The 17651-nt window shown below is 31.2% G+C and overlaps 4 protein-coding genes across 4 annotated transcripts; 2 read left to right on the forward strand and 2 right to left on the reverse strand.

Annotated features, from left to right (window-relative positions):
• Positions 1–32: 32 nt before the first annotated feature.
• LOC105250786 (GATOR complex protein NPRL2) lies at positions 33–2032 on the reverse strand. The gene is made up of 8 exons (XM_011257055.3): positions 1879–2032; positions 1701–1792; positions 1445–1601; positions 1228–1345; positions 928–1162; positions 722–852; positions 467–636; positions 33–398 (listed from the first exon to the last, which is right to left on the reverse strand). The coding sequence occupies exons 1-8, from the start codon at positions 1984–1986 to the stop codon at positions 222–224; spliced, it is 1188 nt and encodes a 395-aa protein (XP_011255357.1). The 5' UTR covers positions 1987–2032; the 3' UTR covers positions 33–221.
• Positions 2033–2955: 923 nt separating this feature from the next.
• LOC105250787 (notchless protein homolog 1) lies at positions 2956–5318 on the forward strand. Its single transcript, XM_025414334.1, has 7 exons — positions 2956–3130; positions 3406–3757; positions 3843–4082; positions 4212–4465; positions 4559–4787; positions 4863–5084; positions 5162–5318. Exons 2-7 carry the CDS (start codon positions 3406–3408, stop codon positions 5299–5301), a joined length of 1437 nt encoding a protein of 478 aa, XP_025270119.1. The 5' UTR covers positions 2956–3130; the 3' UTR covers positions 5302–5318.
• A 3593-nt stretch (positions 5319–8911) lies between these two features.
• Positions 8912–13277, forward strand: LOC105250788 (pre-mRNA-processing factor 17). Its single transcript, XM_011257057.3, has 8 exons — positions 8912–9096; positions 9828–10044; positions 10713–11039; positions 11316–11530; positions 11696–11959; positions 12228–12361; positions 12436–12657; positions 13007–13277. The coding sequence occupies exons 1-8, from the start codon at positions 8962–8964 to the stop codon at positions 13182–13184; spliced, it is 1692 nt and encodes a 563-aa protein (XP_011255359.1). The 5' UTR covers positions 8912–8961; the 3' UTR covers positions 13185–13277.
• Positions 13254–17645, reverse strand: LOC105250789 (probable ATP-dependent RNA helicase pitchoune). The gene is made up of 10 exons (XM_011257059.3): positions 17455–17645; positions 17153–17215; positions 16941–16994; positions 16586–16846; positions 15969–16283; positions 15588–15889; positions 15349–15501; positions 14301–14471; positions 13866–14043; positions 13254–13458 (listed from the first exon to the last, which is right to left on the reverse strand). The coding sequence occupies exons 1-10, from the start codon at positions 17537–17539 to the stop codon at positions 13334–13336; spliced, it is 1707 nt and encodes a 568-aa protein (XP_011255361.1). The 5' UTR covers positions 17540–17645; the 3' UTR covers positions 13254–13333.
• Between the last annotated feature and the right edge of the window lie 6 nt (positions 17646–17651).

The raw sequence follows: 17651 nt of genomic DNA on the forward strand, positions 1-17651 counted from the left end.
AAATGATTAACATATTGTTTTTAGTCCTCTGATGTTTAATAGAAAAATTCATTTTTTGGAAGTAATGAAAAAATAAATCATCTTCAACTTATCAAATATCAAATGTACATGTTTTAAGAGTCATAAAATAGTAAATAAAAAGAAAATTTCAATTTCTTTGGCATCGAGAATACATTTGTAGACTTTCTATTTTTTTATTTTTAGGTTTTGTTAGTTTTATATCACTTCCGTATTATTAGTACATTTGGATCGCGTTCAATGATATCTTCGATTTGTGCAGTTGACTGGCCTGTACTACAGCATATTTCATCAAGACTATACGTGCCTGTGAAATACTTATAGATTGGATTGTTTTTTGCTTCTTCACTGCTAGCTGCACCAGGAAGAAGTACAGGATACTATAAAACAAAATACAATGTCATATTCATGTATTACTATATTCAGTATATATGCATAAGCTGCTCACATTATATACTCTTCTAATAAGTCCCTCTATTAGACCAAATTGTACCAATCTTCTCTCGTTTATTCTTAAGTTTTGTGGATTAAGACGCTGGCACAAGTCCTTCATGGTAACACCATAAGTCATACTTGAATACATACGGTATATATCTCTAAAATACGCAGGTTGCCTGGCTAGATATAAAAAACAATTTATAAATTTTATTACAAATTTATTAATAAAAATATCATTGTAATAACATAATAAAACATTGCTCACGTGATTTAGAAGCATATGCTATACATCTCTCCTGTAATTTTATATCGTCTCCTAATTGCTTTAATTTTGGAGTTATAGCATAAACATTACTATATTGAAATATCGGAATCAGAGTCACAACTCCATAATATCTACAAAAATTCAAACATGTCTTTCAGAATAATTATTTGCAACAATTAAAATTGCATTTTTTAAATATTTCTTACATAAGATTTTGTACACAGCTTTTAACTAAATTATTTTCTACATCAGCTGCAGCTGCTATACGCGCCACATGATTAAAGCCATCAATATAAGGCAACACTTGCTGTGTTGTCAGATCCCATTGATCGCTCTGAAATGCCTCTCTACTCTCCAAGAATATCGGTACTTGATGATCGAGAACTGGCTTGGGCTCAGGTGCTAATCTCACTACTTTCAGATGAGATGTCATTGTTCCCTCTATTAAAACATTACATATATAAAATATAGTAAAATTTTCTATTGAAATAATGTATAAATTTTACCAGTTAATGTACACATTTTGTGCAGATTTAAATCCTGCATGACTTGTGCAAGCATCTCTGCTAACCTGGTTTTGTCATCAGAGGCAGATAAGAAGCAATTTTCTATTTCCAAAGCCATCTAATCATATAAAATATATGATACATAATAACTTATTCTTTCTGTATTTTCTGAGTATATTAAAAGAAACATAGAATTTTTTATAAAAAAAATTATTACCAAGAAATCTGACATTTTTTTAACCACTGGTTCATAGTGCACAGTACGAGCATTTGCATCACACACAAAACACAAATTGAAGTAAAATGCATTTCTTGCATATTTTTTATCATCAATCTTTACAGGAAATCCTAAAATTTTATAGTCCTTTAATGTGCTATAAGAAAGAAAAATTTTTAGATATTAATTAAAAAATTGACATACACACACAATTTTTTTTAGAATTAATTTTACAACTTTAATTTCTTAAACTTACATTGTAATAGTGCTTCTTTGCAATTGTGCTTTGGGTATGATATAAACACTGACATTGTCAAAGATATCCTTGGATATAAAATTATCAGGTACCTACAAGAAATAATATAATTCATATGTCAACTTTAAATACAAAAGGAGAACATTAATCATTTATTTATAACGCACACTCTCTTCACCTGATATGTAATTTTAGGGCCCGCTATGTGATGAAATTCGGCAAAGAATATGCATCTGATTGGACCCTCTTGTCTTTTCTCGTCGACATTCTTCGAGGTAGATGCCATTATTTTTTTAAGGCCGGGTCTATAATAGATAATTTAAGCCTTAAGCCTTAAGACCGCAGCACACACTTTTGCATAAGCGCATAACCATAAGCATAAGAAAATTGATTGGTTCATTTTCTTATGCATATACTTGGGGACCAATCAATTTCCTTATGCTTCTGGTTATGCGCTTATGCAAAAGTGTGTGCTGCGGCCTTGACCTTAAAGGCCGCAGCACACACTTTTGCATAAGCGCATAACCATAAGCATAAGGAAATTGATTGGTCCCCAAGTGTATGCATAAGAAAATGAACCAATCAATTTTTTTATGCTTATGGTTATGCGCTTATGCAAAAGTGTGTGCTGCGGCCTTCATTCTATAATGGCCGTATCATAAAGGCCATTCTAAAATGGCCAAAAAATTGATCAATCACAGTCCAGTATTCTCTTAATACTTAACTGTGATTGGTCAATTTCTTGAGTCTTAAGGCCTTTGCACGTACAAAAATTTTAATCGTAACCGTAAAGTCGTAAGAAAACTGACAAATCATAGTCGAGTATTCTTTCTGCGATAAAAGAATAATCAACTGTGATTGGTCAGTTTCCTTACGCTTTACGGTTACGACTAAAATTTTTGTACGTGCAAAGGCCTTTACGCCTTACAACCTTATGCTACGGCCATTGTAGAATGACCTTTAACTGAGGAAAATTTTACTCGATGGCTGATTCGAACCAATCGGAAACGCTTAAAAGAGTTTCGGAACGGCTATCGAGTAAAATTTTCCTCGGAGAGTACGTTTTGGAACGTATCTTTGAAAGAGAGACAAAGAGAAAGATAAAGCGAGACAGAAGATCACTGCCGTGATTGGTTACTTATCAAGTCCGCGCATGCGCAGTTCATTTTTATCCACGCTGATATTGCTAGAATTGCGCTACTGTGGCTGTGTTCCAAAATTCACTGCCAGTACTGAAAATCTATAGTGTACGTCATGTAAACTATAGATTTTCAGTATTGGCAGTGAATTTTGGCACGCAGCCGGTATATACTGTGCTGTGGAATTGACGGTTGATGGAAAACACGTGCTTTTATAGTGATTTTATATATTAAATATATAAAAAAAAATAATAATAAAATATCTGCTTATAAAAGATTTCATTAACAAATGTAAGTCTTTGTGACTTATCAATTTTATTTTTAAAATAATGAAAAAGAGTGTATGATTATATATGAATATATAACCTATATATTCATATATAGGTTATATATTCATATATAATCATACACTCTTTTTCATTATTTTAAAAATAAAATTGATAAATCACACAAATATCACACACACACATACACATATATATACATATATATATATATATATATATATATATATATATATTTGATATTTAATAATGACAGTGTGTTTTTACATTGATTTTATCAAGATGACTAAAAGGAAATTTGATGACGAGAACTACATCACTCAATCTGATACAGATGTCAAGATAATTGCTTCTCGTTTTAAATCAGAATCTGGTGAAATTCTACCTGGTGGTCTATTAGAATTGCCAGTCAATGTTACTGTAAATAAACTACAAGATATTTGCAATGCTCTGCTGCAGCAAGAGGAGTCATTGCCTTTGGCCTTTTATGTGAATAATGTAGAGGTCACAGATACATTGGAGAAATTTGTAGACAAAAACTTTAATGTTAGTGAAAATGTTGTAGAGATTGTATATCAACCACAAGCGGTATTCAAAGTCAAAGCTGTTACAAGATGCACTGGATCTCTAGAAGGTTGTTAATAATAATTTTATGTAAATTGGGATATTCAAAAACACGTGACAGAATGTTTTATAAACTTTTTTGCTTTTATATATAGGGCACAAAGAAGCGGTTATATCTGTTGCTTTTTCACCGGATGGCAAGCATCTAGCCAGTGGTTCTGGTGATACAACAGTAAGGTTTTGGGATATCCATACGCAAACACCACACTATACATGTGAGGGACACAAACATTGGGTCTTGTGTATTTCCTGGTCACCCTGTGGCTCTAAGCTTGCTTCTGCATGTAAAAATGGATCAATTTATTTATGGAATCCTCATACTGGCAAACAAATAGGTATATATTTATAAATTATATTTAATCAGTTAAAGTTTTCATGTCTTTTAAAAAAAAATTTTATCTTTTATATATTACATTATTTTTTTATCTTTATATCATATTATATTACATTTTTTTATTTTATAGGAAAAGCCATGACAGGACACAAAATGTGGGTGACATCCTTATGCTGGGAGCCTTATCATAAGAACCCAGAATGCCTATATTTAGCTAGTGCATCCAAGGATTGTGATATACGTATTTGGGACACAAAGAGGGCACAAACTTGTCGTGTTTTGTCTGGTCATACAAAAAGTGTGACTTATATTAAATGGGGTGGTAGTGGTCTAATTTATTCTGCCTCTCAAGACAGAACTGTCAAAGTATGGAGAGCACAGGATGTATGTATTTTAATACTAAACTAGTTAATATCCAGCTCCACTTCTAACTAGTTAATATCCAGCTCCACTTCTAACTAGTTAAATCGATTCTAGGGTGTATTGTGTAGAACCTTGGAAGGCCATGCTCATTGGGTGAACACTTTAGCTTTAAATGTTGATTATGTACTTAGGACTGGTCCTATGCAATTGGGATCAAGTGCAAACGATCCATTGGAATATGCAAGAATGCAATATGAATCTATAGGTGAAGAAAAACTTGTGTCTGGATCTGATGACTTCACATTATTTTTGTGGAAGCCGGAAAAAGACAAGAAACCTATTGGTATGTTATATTTCAAAATATAATTAAATCAAAATTATAAAAAAGGAAATATTGTGGAAGTATTTCTTTTTTTAGCAAGAATGACGGGTCATCAGCAACTTATAAACGATGTCAAATTTGCGCCGAATGGTCGTATAATTGCTTCTGCGTCCTTTGATAAATCTATCAAATTATGGGAATCTTCTACGGGGGCGTATATTGCTTCATTAAGAGGTCACGTTCAGGCGATTTATTCACTAGCATGGAGCGCCGATTCTCGTTTGCTGGTCAGTGGCAGTGCAGATTCAACTTTGAAAAGTAAATATAAAAAAAGTCGGGTATAGAAAAATTTTATTAACTAGACTATTTTGGATTTATCACATATTTGTTTACAGTTTGGAGCATAAAAACTAAAAAGTTAAGCCAAGATTTACCTGGTCATGCTGATGAGATATATGCTGTCGATTGGTCACCGGATGGTGTACGAGTCGCTTCAGGTGGAAAAGATAAAGTATTACGACTATGGCAGAATTAAATCAACATACATATGTATATAAATAAACTTTTTTATACAAAATTAATGGAATACATTTTTTATCTTCTAAATAATTTTTATATTATTGTTTTCTATTAATTAATAATATTCAATTAATAACATTTTATATTAATAATATTGCAAATATAAAAATAAGATCAATATATAATTACATCAATATATAATTACATATATAATTAAAAAAAAAAAAAAACGAATCATAGTGTATATTTGGTTATTAGTAAAAGAGGAATTAGACAGATCCGCTACTTTTCATAAATTTTAAGCATTTTCGGAACATTTAAATTGTATGTAAACAGATGTAATGCTTCAAAACCCTGTTTTGAAAAGCGACCCCAAAGATGAACTTTTACAGGGTGTTTAACGGTCCGTTGTATTAATCTATTGGTCAAGGTTGACCAGGAACGTCGGATGGTAATATATCCCCAAACAGAAGCTTCGTCCGTAAAGATCACGTTGCTCCAATCTCGGTCCAAATTCTCCTTTGCCCAAACGAGTCTTTTCATCACATGTTTTTCGCTTAACAGGTTTCTTCATTGTGGTTTCTTCATTGTGCTTCGATATTTGATGTTATGCGCAAGGAGATGGGTTCGAATAGTTGTATGTGATATTTCTACACCCTTCTGTTTTAATTTTGCTGCTCCTTGTCGCAAGGTTAAGGTCGGGTTCCGCTTAAACAAATTCGCAATTTCTTTTTCCATGTTCGGCGTCACTTTGCCTATCGAACCACGTTCTGGCAAGTCATCGACATTTTTGGTCTTCTTATATTGCTGAACCCACTTAGCGACGAACGATTTTGACTTTCCCATGTATTTAGCAGCCGCTACATATGACATTTTTGGTCCTTTCGGGTGGGAACAAAGGAACACAGCCTCGTAGCGTGATGCGTATGCGGCACTCATGGCGGTTAACGTGTTTCTCAGATAAGAATTCGACACCAACTGAATCTTTTGTGACAAAGCATTCACGACAAAGATTCCATCTATCGACTCACAAAAAACCTAGAACGATATTTGAAGCCAACTGCCATTTATGCCGTACACGCTCTTACTTTACAGACTGTAAAGGCGTCTTTAGATGGAAGCGTTTAGCGTCAAGCGTCGAGCGTCAAAAACACGTGCGCAGCACCCTTGCGCATAATTCTGAACAGGCAGATTCCAGCATCTTGACGCTAAAACCGCTAAAACAATGTCTAGTAACAAAATTTTAATAAATACGGTAGAGGTAAGTAGATTGTATATTCTTAATAGAAAATGTATTAATATATATAATATATAATAAATATAATAGATATAATAGATATAATAGATATCATTATACAATATATATTATAGAATTGCGCGATTAGTAGCGTATTACAACATAACCAAACAGAAGGAATAATTGCATAAATATATGTTTTCTAAATACAACATGAATATTATTTATTACAATGTATTCTTTGTATAGGATATAACGTGTGGAGTGTGCACGTAACTTTTTTTTTTCTTATATTCATGATTAATAATGCTGCTGCATTCTAATAATCATTGATGATAACGATAATTAACTGACATTTTATTGATAATATTTGATAATAATGATAATATTGATAATATTGATAATAATGATAATATTTGATAATATTCCGCAATTTAGATGATTTACTGACTGCTCCAGCGTTTCAACAAATCACTAGGCACACTGCGCATGTCATACTTTTTGACGCTTTAACGCTCGACGCTAAAACGCTCCTATGTAAAGGCACCTTTAAGGTGCAATTTCATTGACGCTAAAAAGTAGTGTCAATCATTGGTTAAACAATGAAGCAACTACTTACTTCTTTGTTCAACCAATGGTTGACGCTACTTTTTAGCGTCAACCATTGGTTAAACAATGAAGCAACTATTCACTTCTTTGTTCAACCAATGGTTGACGCTATTTTTTAGCGTCAATGAAATTGCACCTTAATGGTTGGGTTGTTCGGAAAGTAATTTCGTTTTTTCCCAACAGAGGACTTAATTGTATTTTTTCATAGCCAACTTCACACTTAAGCCGCATAATCATTATATATTTTGACAGCTGATATAGCAAGGCTTGCTTGTGAAAAAGTTCGATTGATTCTACGCAGTAGTTTTTAGTTGGTGCCCTTTCAAATATGGAAAGTGAAAAGCAGCATTTTCGGTATATTTTACTTTTTTACTATCGAAAAGGTAAAAATGCTATTCAAGCAAGAAAAAAATTATCCGATGTGTATGGAGAAGATGTATTGACAGAACGCCAGTGCCAAAACTGGTTTGCAAAATTTCGATCCGGCAATTTTGATGTTGAAGATGCACCACGTTCTGGAAGGCCAGTTGAAGCTGATGAAGACACAATAAAGGCATTAATTGATGCAAACCGGCGAATAACAACTCGTGAGATCGCTGAGAGATTAAATTTATCGAATTCGACCGTTCATGATCATTTGAAACGCCTAGGTTTAATCTCGAAGCTCAACATATGGGTTCCTCATATTCTTACGGAAAGAAATTTGTGCCGTCGCGTTGACGTTTGTGATTTGCTTCTCAAACGTCAAGAAAATGATCCATTTTTGAAGCGCATCATCACTGGGGACAAGAAATGGGTTGTCTACAACAATGTTAAACGCAAGAGATCATGGAATAAAAGAGATGAACCGGCTCAAAGCACTTCGAAAGCCGATATTCATCAAAAAAAGGTGATGCTATCTGTTTGGTGGGATTTCAAAGGAATCGTTTTTTTTGAGCTTCTACCGGACAACACAACGATCAATTCTGAAGTGTACTGTCATCAGCTGGACAAATTGAATGATTCACTTAAACAGAAAAGGCCAGAATTGATCAATAGAAAAGGTGTAGTGTTCCACCAAGATAATGCGAGACCTCATACAAGTTTGGTAACTCGCCAAAAGCTTTTACAGCTTGGATGGGATATACTGCCACACCCACCATATTCTCCAGATCTGGCACCTTCTGATTATTATTTGTTCCGGTCTCTACAAAATTTTTTAGACGGTAAAACCTTTACTTCAAATAAAGAGGTCAAAAATCACCTGGATCAGTTTTTTGCCAGCAAAGAACAAAAATTTTATGAGCGTGGAATCATGCTACTGCCAGAAAGATGGCAAAAGGTATTGGACCAGAATGGACAATATATAATTCAATAAAATATTTATTCACTATAAGAAAATCGTCTTTCATTTTCATAAAAAAAAACGAAATTACTTTCCGAACAACCTTAAGTAGTTGCTTCATTGTTTAACCAATAGTTGACGCTACTTTTTAGCGTCAATGAAATTGCACCTTAAGCCTTAAGAAATTGACCAATCACAGTCGAGTATGAAGAGAATACTCGACTGTGATTGGTGAACTTCTTAAGGTACAATTTTATTGACGCTAAAAAGTAGCGTCAACCATTGGTTGAACAAAGAAGTAAGTAATTGCTTCATTGTTTAACCAATGGTTGACGCTACTTTTTAGCATCGATGAAATTGCACCTTAAGGCTTAGGGCTTAAATTACCAATTGTAGGTCGGAACTTGTGCTTATAGAATTTTATGTGTGATGGCCATCAGTCTTCTCTTTGTTCTATGTCTGACATATGACGCCAATTATTTGATAGAGACCAATAGAGATACACCATGGCTCTCAGCCTTCTTCGTGATTACAACAGCAGCGATGAGAATAGCGAGAACGAAAATGAATCGTTTACTCTTAATAAATTAACAACGCCTATTAATTTAAATATCTGTTCTGCTCCAGACGTCGTACCTATGGTAAGTATACTGTGATCTTTTTTTTGAGGTTATGAACATATAATATGCGATAATTAGATTAATTAATTAATTAATTAATTAATTTTTCAGCGTTAACAACTTTTGATAAAATTAAGGATCAATCTGTCATTTTTTGATCATGTAATATCTTTTGACGCTAAAAATAAGCATTCTTGGGCGTCCCATAAATTTGTATCTTTATTAATTAATAATAATTTATTAATTAATTTATTAAGCGTCAAAAGATATTAATAAATAAATTAATAAATAATTATTAATTAATAAAGATACAAATTTATGGGCCCAAGGACGCTTATTTTCAGCGTCAAAAGATATTACATGATCAAAAAAAAAATGACAGATTGATCTTTCATTTTATCAAAGATTGTTAACGCTGTTTAATAGTGAATGTTATCAGAGACTTGTACAGTTGTATTTATGGTACTTATTGGTTATTTTGAGTTCCGATTCAGTGAGGAACATACATTTATAAATATACTAGTGCCACTTATAATATACATGTTTGACTTTACGCAACCGTTATTCCTTTTTTTTCTGCCCTCTAAGGACCCTAATATTTGTCGTGAGGGCGATACTCAAAGCCTATACTCGCGCTGTATCCATTGAAAAAATAATTCCATCGAAACATTTTCCTTACATAATATTGCCCACTTTCAATTTTATTTTTTTAATAAAAAATACATAAGATTTATATGTATCATTTTTTTTAGGGAACAGAATTGTGTATAAAACATGTGGATCCTACCACTACAGAGATAACATCCAATTTAAAGTTCGAGGAACTTTTTGGACCAGAGATTGGCCCAGAAAATCCATTCAAAACGCAGCAGCAGCGCGCAGTAAAAAATATGCTTTCTGGATATGTAGAAAATGCACATATTAGTCCTTTTCAGTTTGAAAATCAAAGAAGGACGTTTGCTAGTTATGGTAATATAAATGATATTTTATATATAAAACTCTCTGATCAATTTCTTCTAACAGGAATAGCTTCTTTAATATAAATTGTACAAAATATAAACGAAAATTTCAAAGTCTTATTTTCTGAATTTAAATTATAACAGTAATGTGACAAAAAGGAACTTTATTCAGATTTTGCAATTTTTGAAACATGCTACAAAAGTTGAATTATATGAGTTACTCAGATGGAGTGGGGGGCAAGGGAGCTAAATGATGCAAGTCCACATAAACTCTGTTTCAAGTTATTAGTAGATTTGAAGTACAGACAATGTAATCTATCAATATAATTACATCATCAATCATTATAATTACATCATCAATCAATATAATTACACTGAAATCTGTTTTCAAAGTCAATCAGACTTGCATAGTTAAATCATTTATATGTGTGTTTATATAATAAATGCAAAAGTTATTAATATATTTTTCAAATTTTTATTTACCAACCTTATAACTTAGCATCTGAGTTACTTGTATAAGAAATATAATTAAGTAAATTGTTGGATATGTGTATACATAAAAATAATACACAAAAATATTCAAGATAGTTTTTTATATTCTTAAATATCTAATATTTAAATTTAAATAGCTTTATTCATTTCTTAAATTCAAATCAATATCTATATATTTTGCTTTAGGATATGCATTAGATCCAACTGTAGATGGTAGTGCAGATGAAGGTAAAGTGATAATTGGCTCAAAAGAGGCTGCCGAAGAATCAGGTGGTAAAACTGTTTTTGAAAATACTACTCTAAGGCCATCGGATAAGCGAAAAAGGAACAGAAATAGCGATCCTTCAGATATAGAAGGTTTCTTAGGGCCTTGGGGAGGCTACACAGACGAAAAACGAGTTATAAAGCCAAGTGAAGAAGAAGCTGCTGAATTGGAAGAAATACTAGCAAAACGAAACAAACGAGGAAAACAGATAGAAGAAAAGCCACTTGATGAAAAAACAGTATTACACAGTAATATCTTTGTTAGATATTCTTATAAGATATTGAATTGCTAATTTCTTCCATATAAAGATATAATTTATTCTTTCATTACCAAACAATTTAAATGAAACTTTAATAGATAAAAATCTTAATTCAACATAAGTAATGATTTCATTGATGTAAATTTTAGCTTAAATTTTCAAGAAAATTCCTTATTTCGAATATTTTTGTAAAAGAAAATTGCACTGATGACATTTTTTTTATCGTTGTTGGAACATTTTTAATACTTATAATTTTATACTGCAGTTAAAGACTACGTGGATTATCAAGGACGCTCGTTCTTACACGCACCTCAGGATGTAGGCATAAACTTGAAATCGGAATCACCTCCCGATCGCTGTTTTTTACCGAAAGCGCAAATTCACACTTGGGAAGGCCATACAAAAGGTATTTCGCAAATTCGATGGTTTCCACGAACCGCGCATCTGTTACTGTCTTGTAGCATGGATTGCCGAGTAAAGGTATTCATTTCGCTAAATAATGTGATAAATTATATTATTACTAAATTATAAATAATGTGATAAATTAACTATATTACTTTGATTAATATATTACTTGCAAATATTATAATAATATAATATATATTATAATAAATATATTATACAAACATATTTCTTATTATACAGTTGTGGGAAGTGTACAAGGATAGGAGATGCGTCCGTACATATTATGGACATCGTCAAGCGGTACGGGACATAAGTTTCGATAATGACGGCAAACGATTTTTATCAGCGGCTTACGATCGGTATGTGAAACTATGGGACACAGAAACGGGAGCTTGTATCAGTCGTTTTACAAGTAGAAAAATTCCATATTGTGCCAAGTTCAATCCTGATCCAGATAAGCAGCATCTTTTCGTAGCTGGTACAAGTGATAAAAAAATTATTTGTGTAAGTATTTTATATATATATATATATATATATATATATATATATATATATATATTTTAAAAAATATATTGTGAAATATACTTTTTCATCAAAAGTTACGTCATTTCGATGGAAATCTAAATTAAAATTATACATACATAATATATACAAATTATACATACATAATATATGTGAGGCAACATTTATTATTTATTGTAAAAGTACATTTAGCATAAAAGATAATAACAAATCCGGAATTGAATGATTAATAAATGAATTTTCGTTATAGTGGGATATACGTTCCGGTGAAATTACTCAAGAATACGACAGACATCTAGGGGCTGTGAATACTATTACATTTGTCGATGAAAATAGAAGATTTGTCACAACGAGTGACGACAAAAGTTTACGAGTTTGGGAATGGTATTGCTTTATTAACTGCGAAGGATTATTTTGAAAAAATCAAATTGATTAATAAATTGTTGTTTTTTATATAGGGATATTCCAGTGGACATGAAATATATAGCTGATCCGTCAATGCATTCTATGCCAGCAGTAACACCGTCGCGAAATCAAAAATGGCTTGCATGCCAAAGTATGGATAACAAAATAGTCATATTCTCGGCGCTAAATAGATTCAAAATGAATCGAAAAAAGACTTTTACGGGACACATGGTCGCTGGATATGCATGCGGTTTGGATTTCTCTCCAGATATGAGGTAATTTATATTTAAAAAAAAAATACTAATTTTTTTACATATTTTCATAAAGTGTCTTCTATTTGTAAAGAAAATTATTGCATAAGCTTTGATACAAACACAAAATATAACGTAATTTTTTTTTCTAAAGACTTCAAATATTTTTCGTAATCTTCAAATCTTAATATTTATTATTAATTTACGAATTGAATAAACATGAGAATATAATGATATCTATATATATCTATATATATAATGCAATAATGTTTTGCAAACATTTTTTACACTTCGCACCTTTACATACATATATATTATTTTATACAAAAACATATTTAGTAAAATATTTACATTTTTCTTTCAAAAAAAACAGCTATTTGGTATCGGGCGATGCAGACGGAAGATGTTACATATGGGATTGGAAAACTACGAAATTGTATAAAAAGTGGAAAGCACATGATGGAGTTTGCATCGATGTCTTGTGGCATCCGCACGAACCTTCCAAGCTCGTTACAGCTGGTTGGGATGGAAAAATTAAATATTGGGACTAATAGATTACTTGGTACTTTAATTTTTAGAACTGCATTTTATAGACGCTCTTTTTTGTATTTTAAGCCAAACTGTGTACATAATAAATCATTTATTACATAAATATATATATTTATTATAAATGTACATAATAAATCATTTATTTTAATCGTTAGTTTTCATTTCTTGATCTATGTCGTGGCCATCGATGATTTTGATTGTTGATATTTTTGTAACTTCCAAAACCACCTCCACCGAGCCGTTTTCTTGGTCGGGAAGCCTTACTGTACCCGATTTCTGTATTGTACAATCAAAAAGTTAAATAGAATGCACAAGATGTCCCATAGACATTAGATTAATTAAGTTTGCATATTTATATTGTACTACTACATATTCTCAAATATACACACACATTTTATATAATTTAATAATCAAGATATACTGGAACAAATGGCAAACTGACCTTAATTAATTTATAATAAAGGCGCTATAAAGTAATAAATATATAAAGACACATTCTTTTATTATATTACACATATTTTTTTATAAATAATACTAAATTATAATAATCTATCAATTAAAGAATATTTTGCATTATTTTGTTCCAGCTTATCCTTCTAGGAGAACATTGTATGTGTTGAATGTATGTATTTTTTATTATATAACAATTTTTAATGTTAAATTATTACTAAAAACACACTTACTCAAGTCTACCGCCGGCGGTACAGTAAATCCAAATGATTTAGCAACTTTGGCTAGATCTAAAGTTTCTATGTCAAAAACTTGTTTCAGATGATGAGAGTCATATGCTCTTACGTAGTTTTTGAATGCCTCCTTTGCTGACTGATGTAGAAAATAATTTTTGGAAATTAGTTTCTCAAGCTAGAAACAAAAAGAAAATTATTTCTCTTATATTAACATTCATAATGTACAGAGATATTAATTAAATAAATAAAATCGTAGATTATATAATAGTTAAATTTCTCAGTTTTTCCAGCAATCAAACATGTGACAGCCATATTTCTAAACTTCTTAATTGTGACTTGTTCACAATAACTATGGCTCATATTATCACATTAAATATAATATAAATACATTTATATATAGCACACCTATAAATATATTTATATATAGCATACCTGTAATTGAATATCGGCAATTTTATTCCAAGAAAACTCGTACTCATTAACGGGTACGCGAGCTTCTTTGAGATAACGAAGAAAACCAAGCTCTTCTGGTCGCAGTATCAACAAAGCATGACCGCTACTACCTTCTCCGCGAGCAGTTCGACCTACGCGATGAATATATTCCTAAAAAAATGTATGATATCTATTAACCATAAGTCTTTATGATTGAATTATCGTTTCAACAATAGTTTAATTATACAGTGTGTTTCAGACCTACCCATTTAAAAACTAGAGAAGTTATTTAAAAAAAGTAAAAACATTTTCTTTATAAATCGGGTGCACTCTATCGAATGGTGATATTTTCAACTTCTGGTTCCGGTCGGAAATAGGCGATTCAGACCGGAAGTGCATTTTTTAAAATGGAACCCCCTATTCTTCATTATTCTTGTAGCTTTCCAAAACACTATAATAAATTATTTTTCCATGATGTACTTTTCGAGTTATGAGGCTTGAAATCATTTCTTAATTTTACATAAACCATAAAATATCTTGTAAAATATTCATTTTTCGATTATCTTATCTTAATACTTTTATGTACAAAATAATGAGAGGAATCAATTGGTGTAAAGAAAACACATAGTTATTTCGAAGAAAAAATATGTAATTTGCAATTAACAATTCCATATTTTTTACTTCAAGCCTCATAACTCGAAAAGTACTTCATAGAAAAATAATTTATTATAGTGTTTTGGAAAGCTCTCGAGGTAAGCTACAAGAATATGCAATGAAAAATAGGGGGTTCCATTAAAAAAAAATGCACTTCCGGTCTGAATCGCCTATTTCCAGCCGGAACCAGAAGTTGAAAATATCACCATTTAATAAAGCGCACCCGATTTATAAAGAAAATGTTTTTACTTTTTTGAAATAACCACTTCTCTAGTTTTTAAATGGATGGTACGGATGGTCTGAAACACCCTGTATATCGAATTTTTCTCTTTCTTGTCCTTTCTTTCAATAATAAGTAAAATGAAACTTTTAATCTTATCGTAACAATCTATACCTTAGGATCGTCTGGTGGATCATACTGCACAATCCAGTCGACGTCGGGTATATCTAAACCTCTCGCAGCCACATCGGTACAAAGTAAAATTCCGGTAGAAGCGTTGCAAAATTGATAAAAAGTGGTAGTTCTTTTCGTTTGCTTTTGCTTACCCTATCAACATCATCAGAGCATAAACATTAAGTCAAGAGTGATTTAAAAAAAGAAAAGAAAAGAAATAGATGTCTAATAATACATACATGTATACTCATTACGGGTAAGTCGATATAATTTAGGAGTTCGTGATGATATTTGACAGACATGCACGAACTAAAGAAAACCATTATTTTCTTCTTCTTATTTTTCTTTAGAAATGTGAAAAGAAGTAAAAATCGCTTTTCGCTCGGACATGCTACATAGCCCTGCTGTAAACCGTCCACGGTTGCCATTTCCTTATTGTCATCCACTCCAACATATATAGGTTCCTTCTTGAGAGCTAACGTTGTTATTGTTGTTACTTTTGGCGTTTGTGTTGCACTAAAGAGCATTGTCAACCGACGCTCTGCAATAATAGATTTACATAGTAATGAAAAAAAATATAAACAATTTAATTTTAATGTATAGTGTAGTGTATCACTCACTAGGAAGAATGTTAATAATTTGTTTCAACTCTTCTTCATATCCAATATCTAAAATACGATCAGCTTCGTCAATCACCAGACACTGAAGATTCTTGTACAGGAAACCAGGTGTGTTTTGCAAATGATCTAACAATCGTCCTGGTGTCGCCACGATAATATTGATTCCCTTTTCAAGCTTCTGTGCTTCGGTTTGTCTATTGGCACCACCCATCAACAAACCATATGTGTGATGATGATATTTCATTAACTCTTTCAAGACACCGAAAGTTTGCATAGACAATTCTCTAGTAGGAGACATAATAATGCATCCAGTACCTACAAATATATAATAAATATATTACATTTTATCTTTTCTAATTTGATACAAATTAGAACAAACGAGACAATATAAGAAAATTTATTAGTTATTTATTTTATTATTTATTTTAAATTTAATTTTTCTAATTTATTTTCATATAAATTGATTAGAACACATTAAATACATTAAACAGAATTGGTTTCAATGATTATTATTTATTTATATAATAAATTCATAAAAATCATTCATGAAAAAAAATTTCTCAATATCATACTGATACAGATTATATATTTTAAACTCTACCGAGTGGTTTACATACCATTACGAGGCATAAACTTCAACTTATAAATCAGTTCAACTGCAGGAATTAAAAATGCCAGAGTCTTGCCAGATCCAGTTTTAGCAGCACCAACTAAATCTCTCCCTTCTAGAAGAGGTGGAATAGCTTTTGCTTGTATCTCTGTCATTTTTGTAAAGCCCATGTCTTCTATCCCTTTCAAAGTATTCTCACATACTTTTTCTTTCAAAACAGAGAAACTTGTATCATTTGATATTTCGAAACCTACAGCTGTACCTGGTACTAAATAAAAAATAAATATATATACACTTTTTAAAATTTTAAAGAAATATTGAATAATATTTAACTTTAATATCATTTCATTAAAAGTACATACAATTCTCAGTCAGTTCAGTAGGATCCTCCGACTGTTGAGATAACTTTCTTTTTTCTAATATGCATAAATAAATATATATATTAATAAATAATTATATAATAAATATAATAAAAGTAAAAATATCAATAACTAATTTACAAATAATATTAGAAGTTTCTCAATAGAATAGATTATATATTATTTATATGAAAATAGAATAAATTAAGTCTTACTTTCGGGAGGAATTTTTTCTTCCATGTCTTTTTGATTTTCAGTTTTATTCTCTCCAATTACATCTGTAATAGAAATAACTATTATTTAAAATAAATAATAGTAGAGGAATATTAAAAAAAAATGTAACTGACAAAGAGAGAGACTTTCAGCTTAAATAAATGATTATTTCAAATCAAAATTATATAATAATTATCAGTCAAATAAAAAGGTTGTATACATTTTGAAAATAAATAAATGTGAACAAATTCCTTTGAAACAGTCTTTGCCTCACGAGTAACCTCGAAGATTGCCACTCTCTTACCTTTTTGTTCTTCCCGTTGTTTTAGCTTCGTTACTTTTGTCCTTTCCCTTTTCTTAATTTTTTGCATCAGGAATTTCTCAGACATTTTTTTTTGTTCTAATTACAAAAAGGATTCTATATTTTACCACGTGTGTACTCGTACCTTTCTCTCCCTTTAATGATCAACGTTGATCGTTGATATCCTTAAATTATGGCTG

The sequence above is a fragment of the Camponotus floridanus genome, unplaced genomic scaffold (genome assembly GCF_003227725.1).
Source record: "Camponotus floridanus strain SB8 unplaced genomic scaffold, Cflo_v7.5 scaffold8, whole genome shotgun sequence".
Lineage (NCBI taxonomy): Eukaryota > Metazoa > Arthropoda > Insecta > Hymenoptera > Formicidae > Camponotus > Camponotus floridanus.

Excerpts from the sequence above, each read along its gene's own strand:
- LOC105250786 (XM_011257055.3), bottom strand. The coding sequence starts at position 1,986 with ATGGCATCTACCTCGAAGAATGTCGACGAGAAAAGACAAGAGGGTCCA. Across the intron at positions 1,793-1,878 it reads GCCCTAAAATTACATATCAG|GTACCTGATAATTTTATATC; the intron begins GTGAAGAGAGTG and ends TATTTCTTGTAG. Across the intron at positions 637-721 it reads AGCATATGCTTCTAAATCAC|CCAGGCAACCTGCGTATTTT; the intron begins GTGAGCAATGTT and ends TTTTATATCTAG.
- LOC105250787 (XM_025414334.1), top strand. The coding sequence starts at position 3,406 with ATGACTAAAAGGAAATTTGATGACGAGAACTACATCACTCAATCTGAT. Across the intron at positions 4,788-4,862 it reads AAAAGACAAGAAACCTATTG|CAAGAATGACGGGTCATCAG; the intron begins GTATGTTATATT and ends TTCTTTTTTTAG. Across the intron at positions 5,085-5,161 it reads TGCAGATTCAACTTTGAAAA|TTTGGAGCATAAAAACTAAA; the intron begins GTAAATATAAAA and ends ATTTGTTTACAG.
- LOC105250788 (XM_011257057.3), top strand. The coding sequence starts at position 8,962 with ATGGCTCTCAGCCTTCTTCGTGATTACAACAGCAGCGATGAGAATAGC. Across the intron at positions 10,045-10,712 it reads AAGGACGTTTGCTAGTTATG|GATATGCATTAGATCCAACT; the intron begins GTAATATAAATG and ends ATTTTGCTTTAG. Across the intron at positions 11,531-11,695 it reads GCATGGATTGCCGAGTAAAG|TTGTGGGAAGTGTACAAGGA; the intron begins GTATTCATTTCG and ends CTTATTATACAG.
- LOC105250789 (XM_011257059.3), bottom strand. The coding sequence starts at position 17,539 with ATGTCTGAGAAATTCCTGATGCAAAAAATTAAGAAAAGGGAAAGGACA. Across the intron at positions 17,216-17,454 it reads ACAACGGGAAGAACAAAAAG|ATGTAATTGGAGAGAATAAA; the intron begins GTAAGAGAGTGG and ends TTTCTATTACAG. Across the intron at positions 14,472-15,348 it reads ATCCACCAGACGATCCTAAG|GAATATATTCATCGCGTAGG; the intron begins GTATAGATTGTT and ends ACATTTTTTTAG.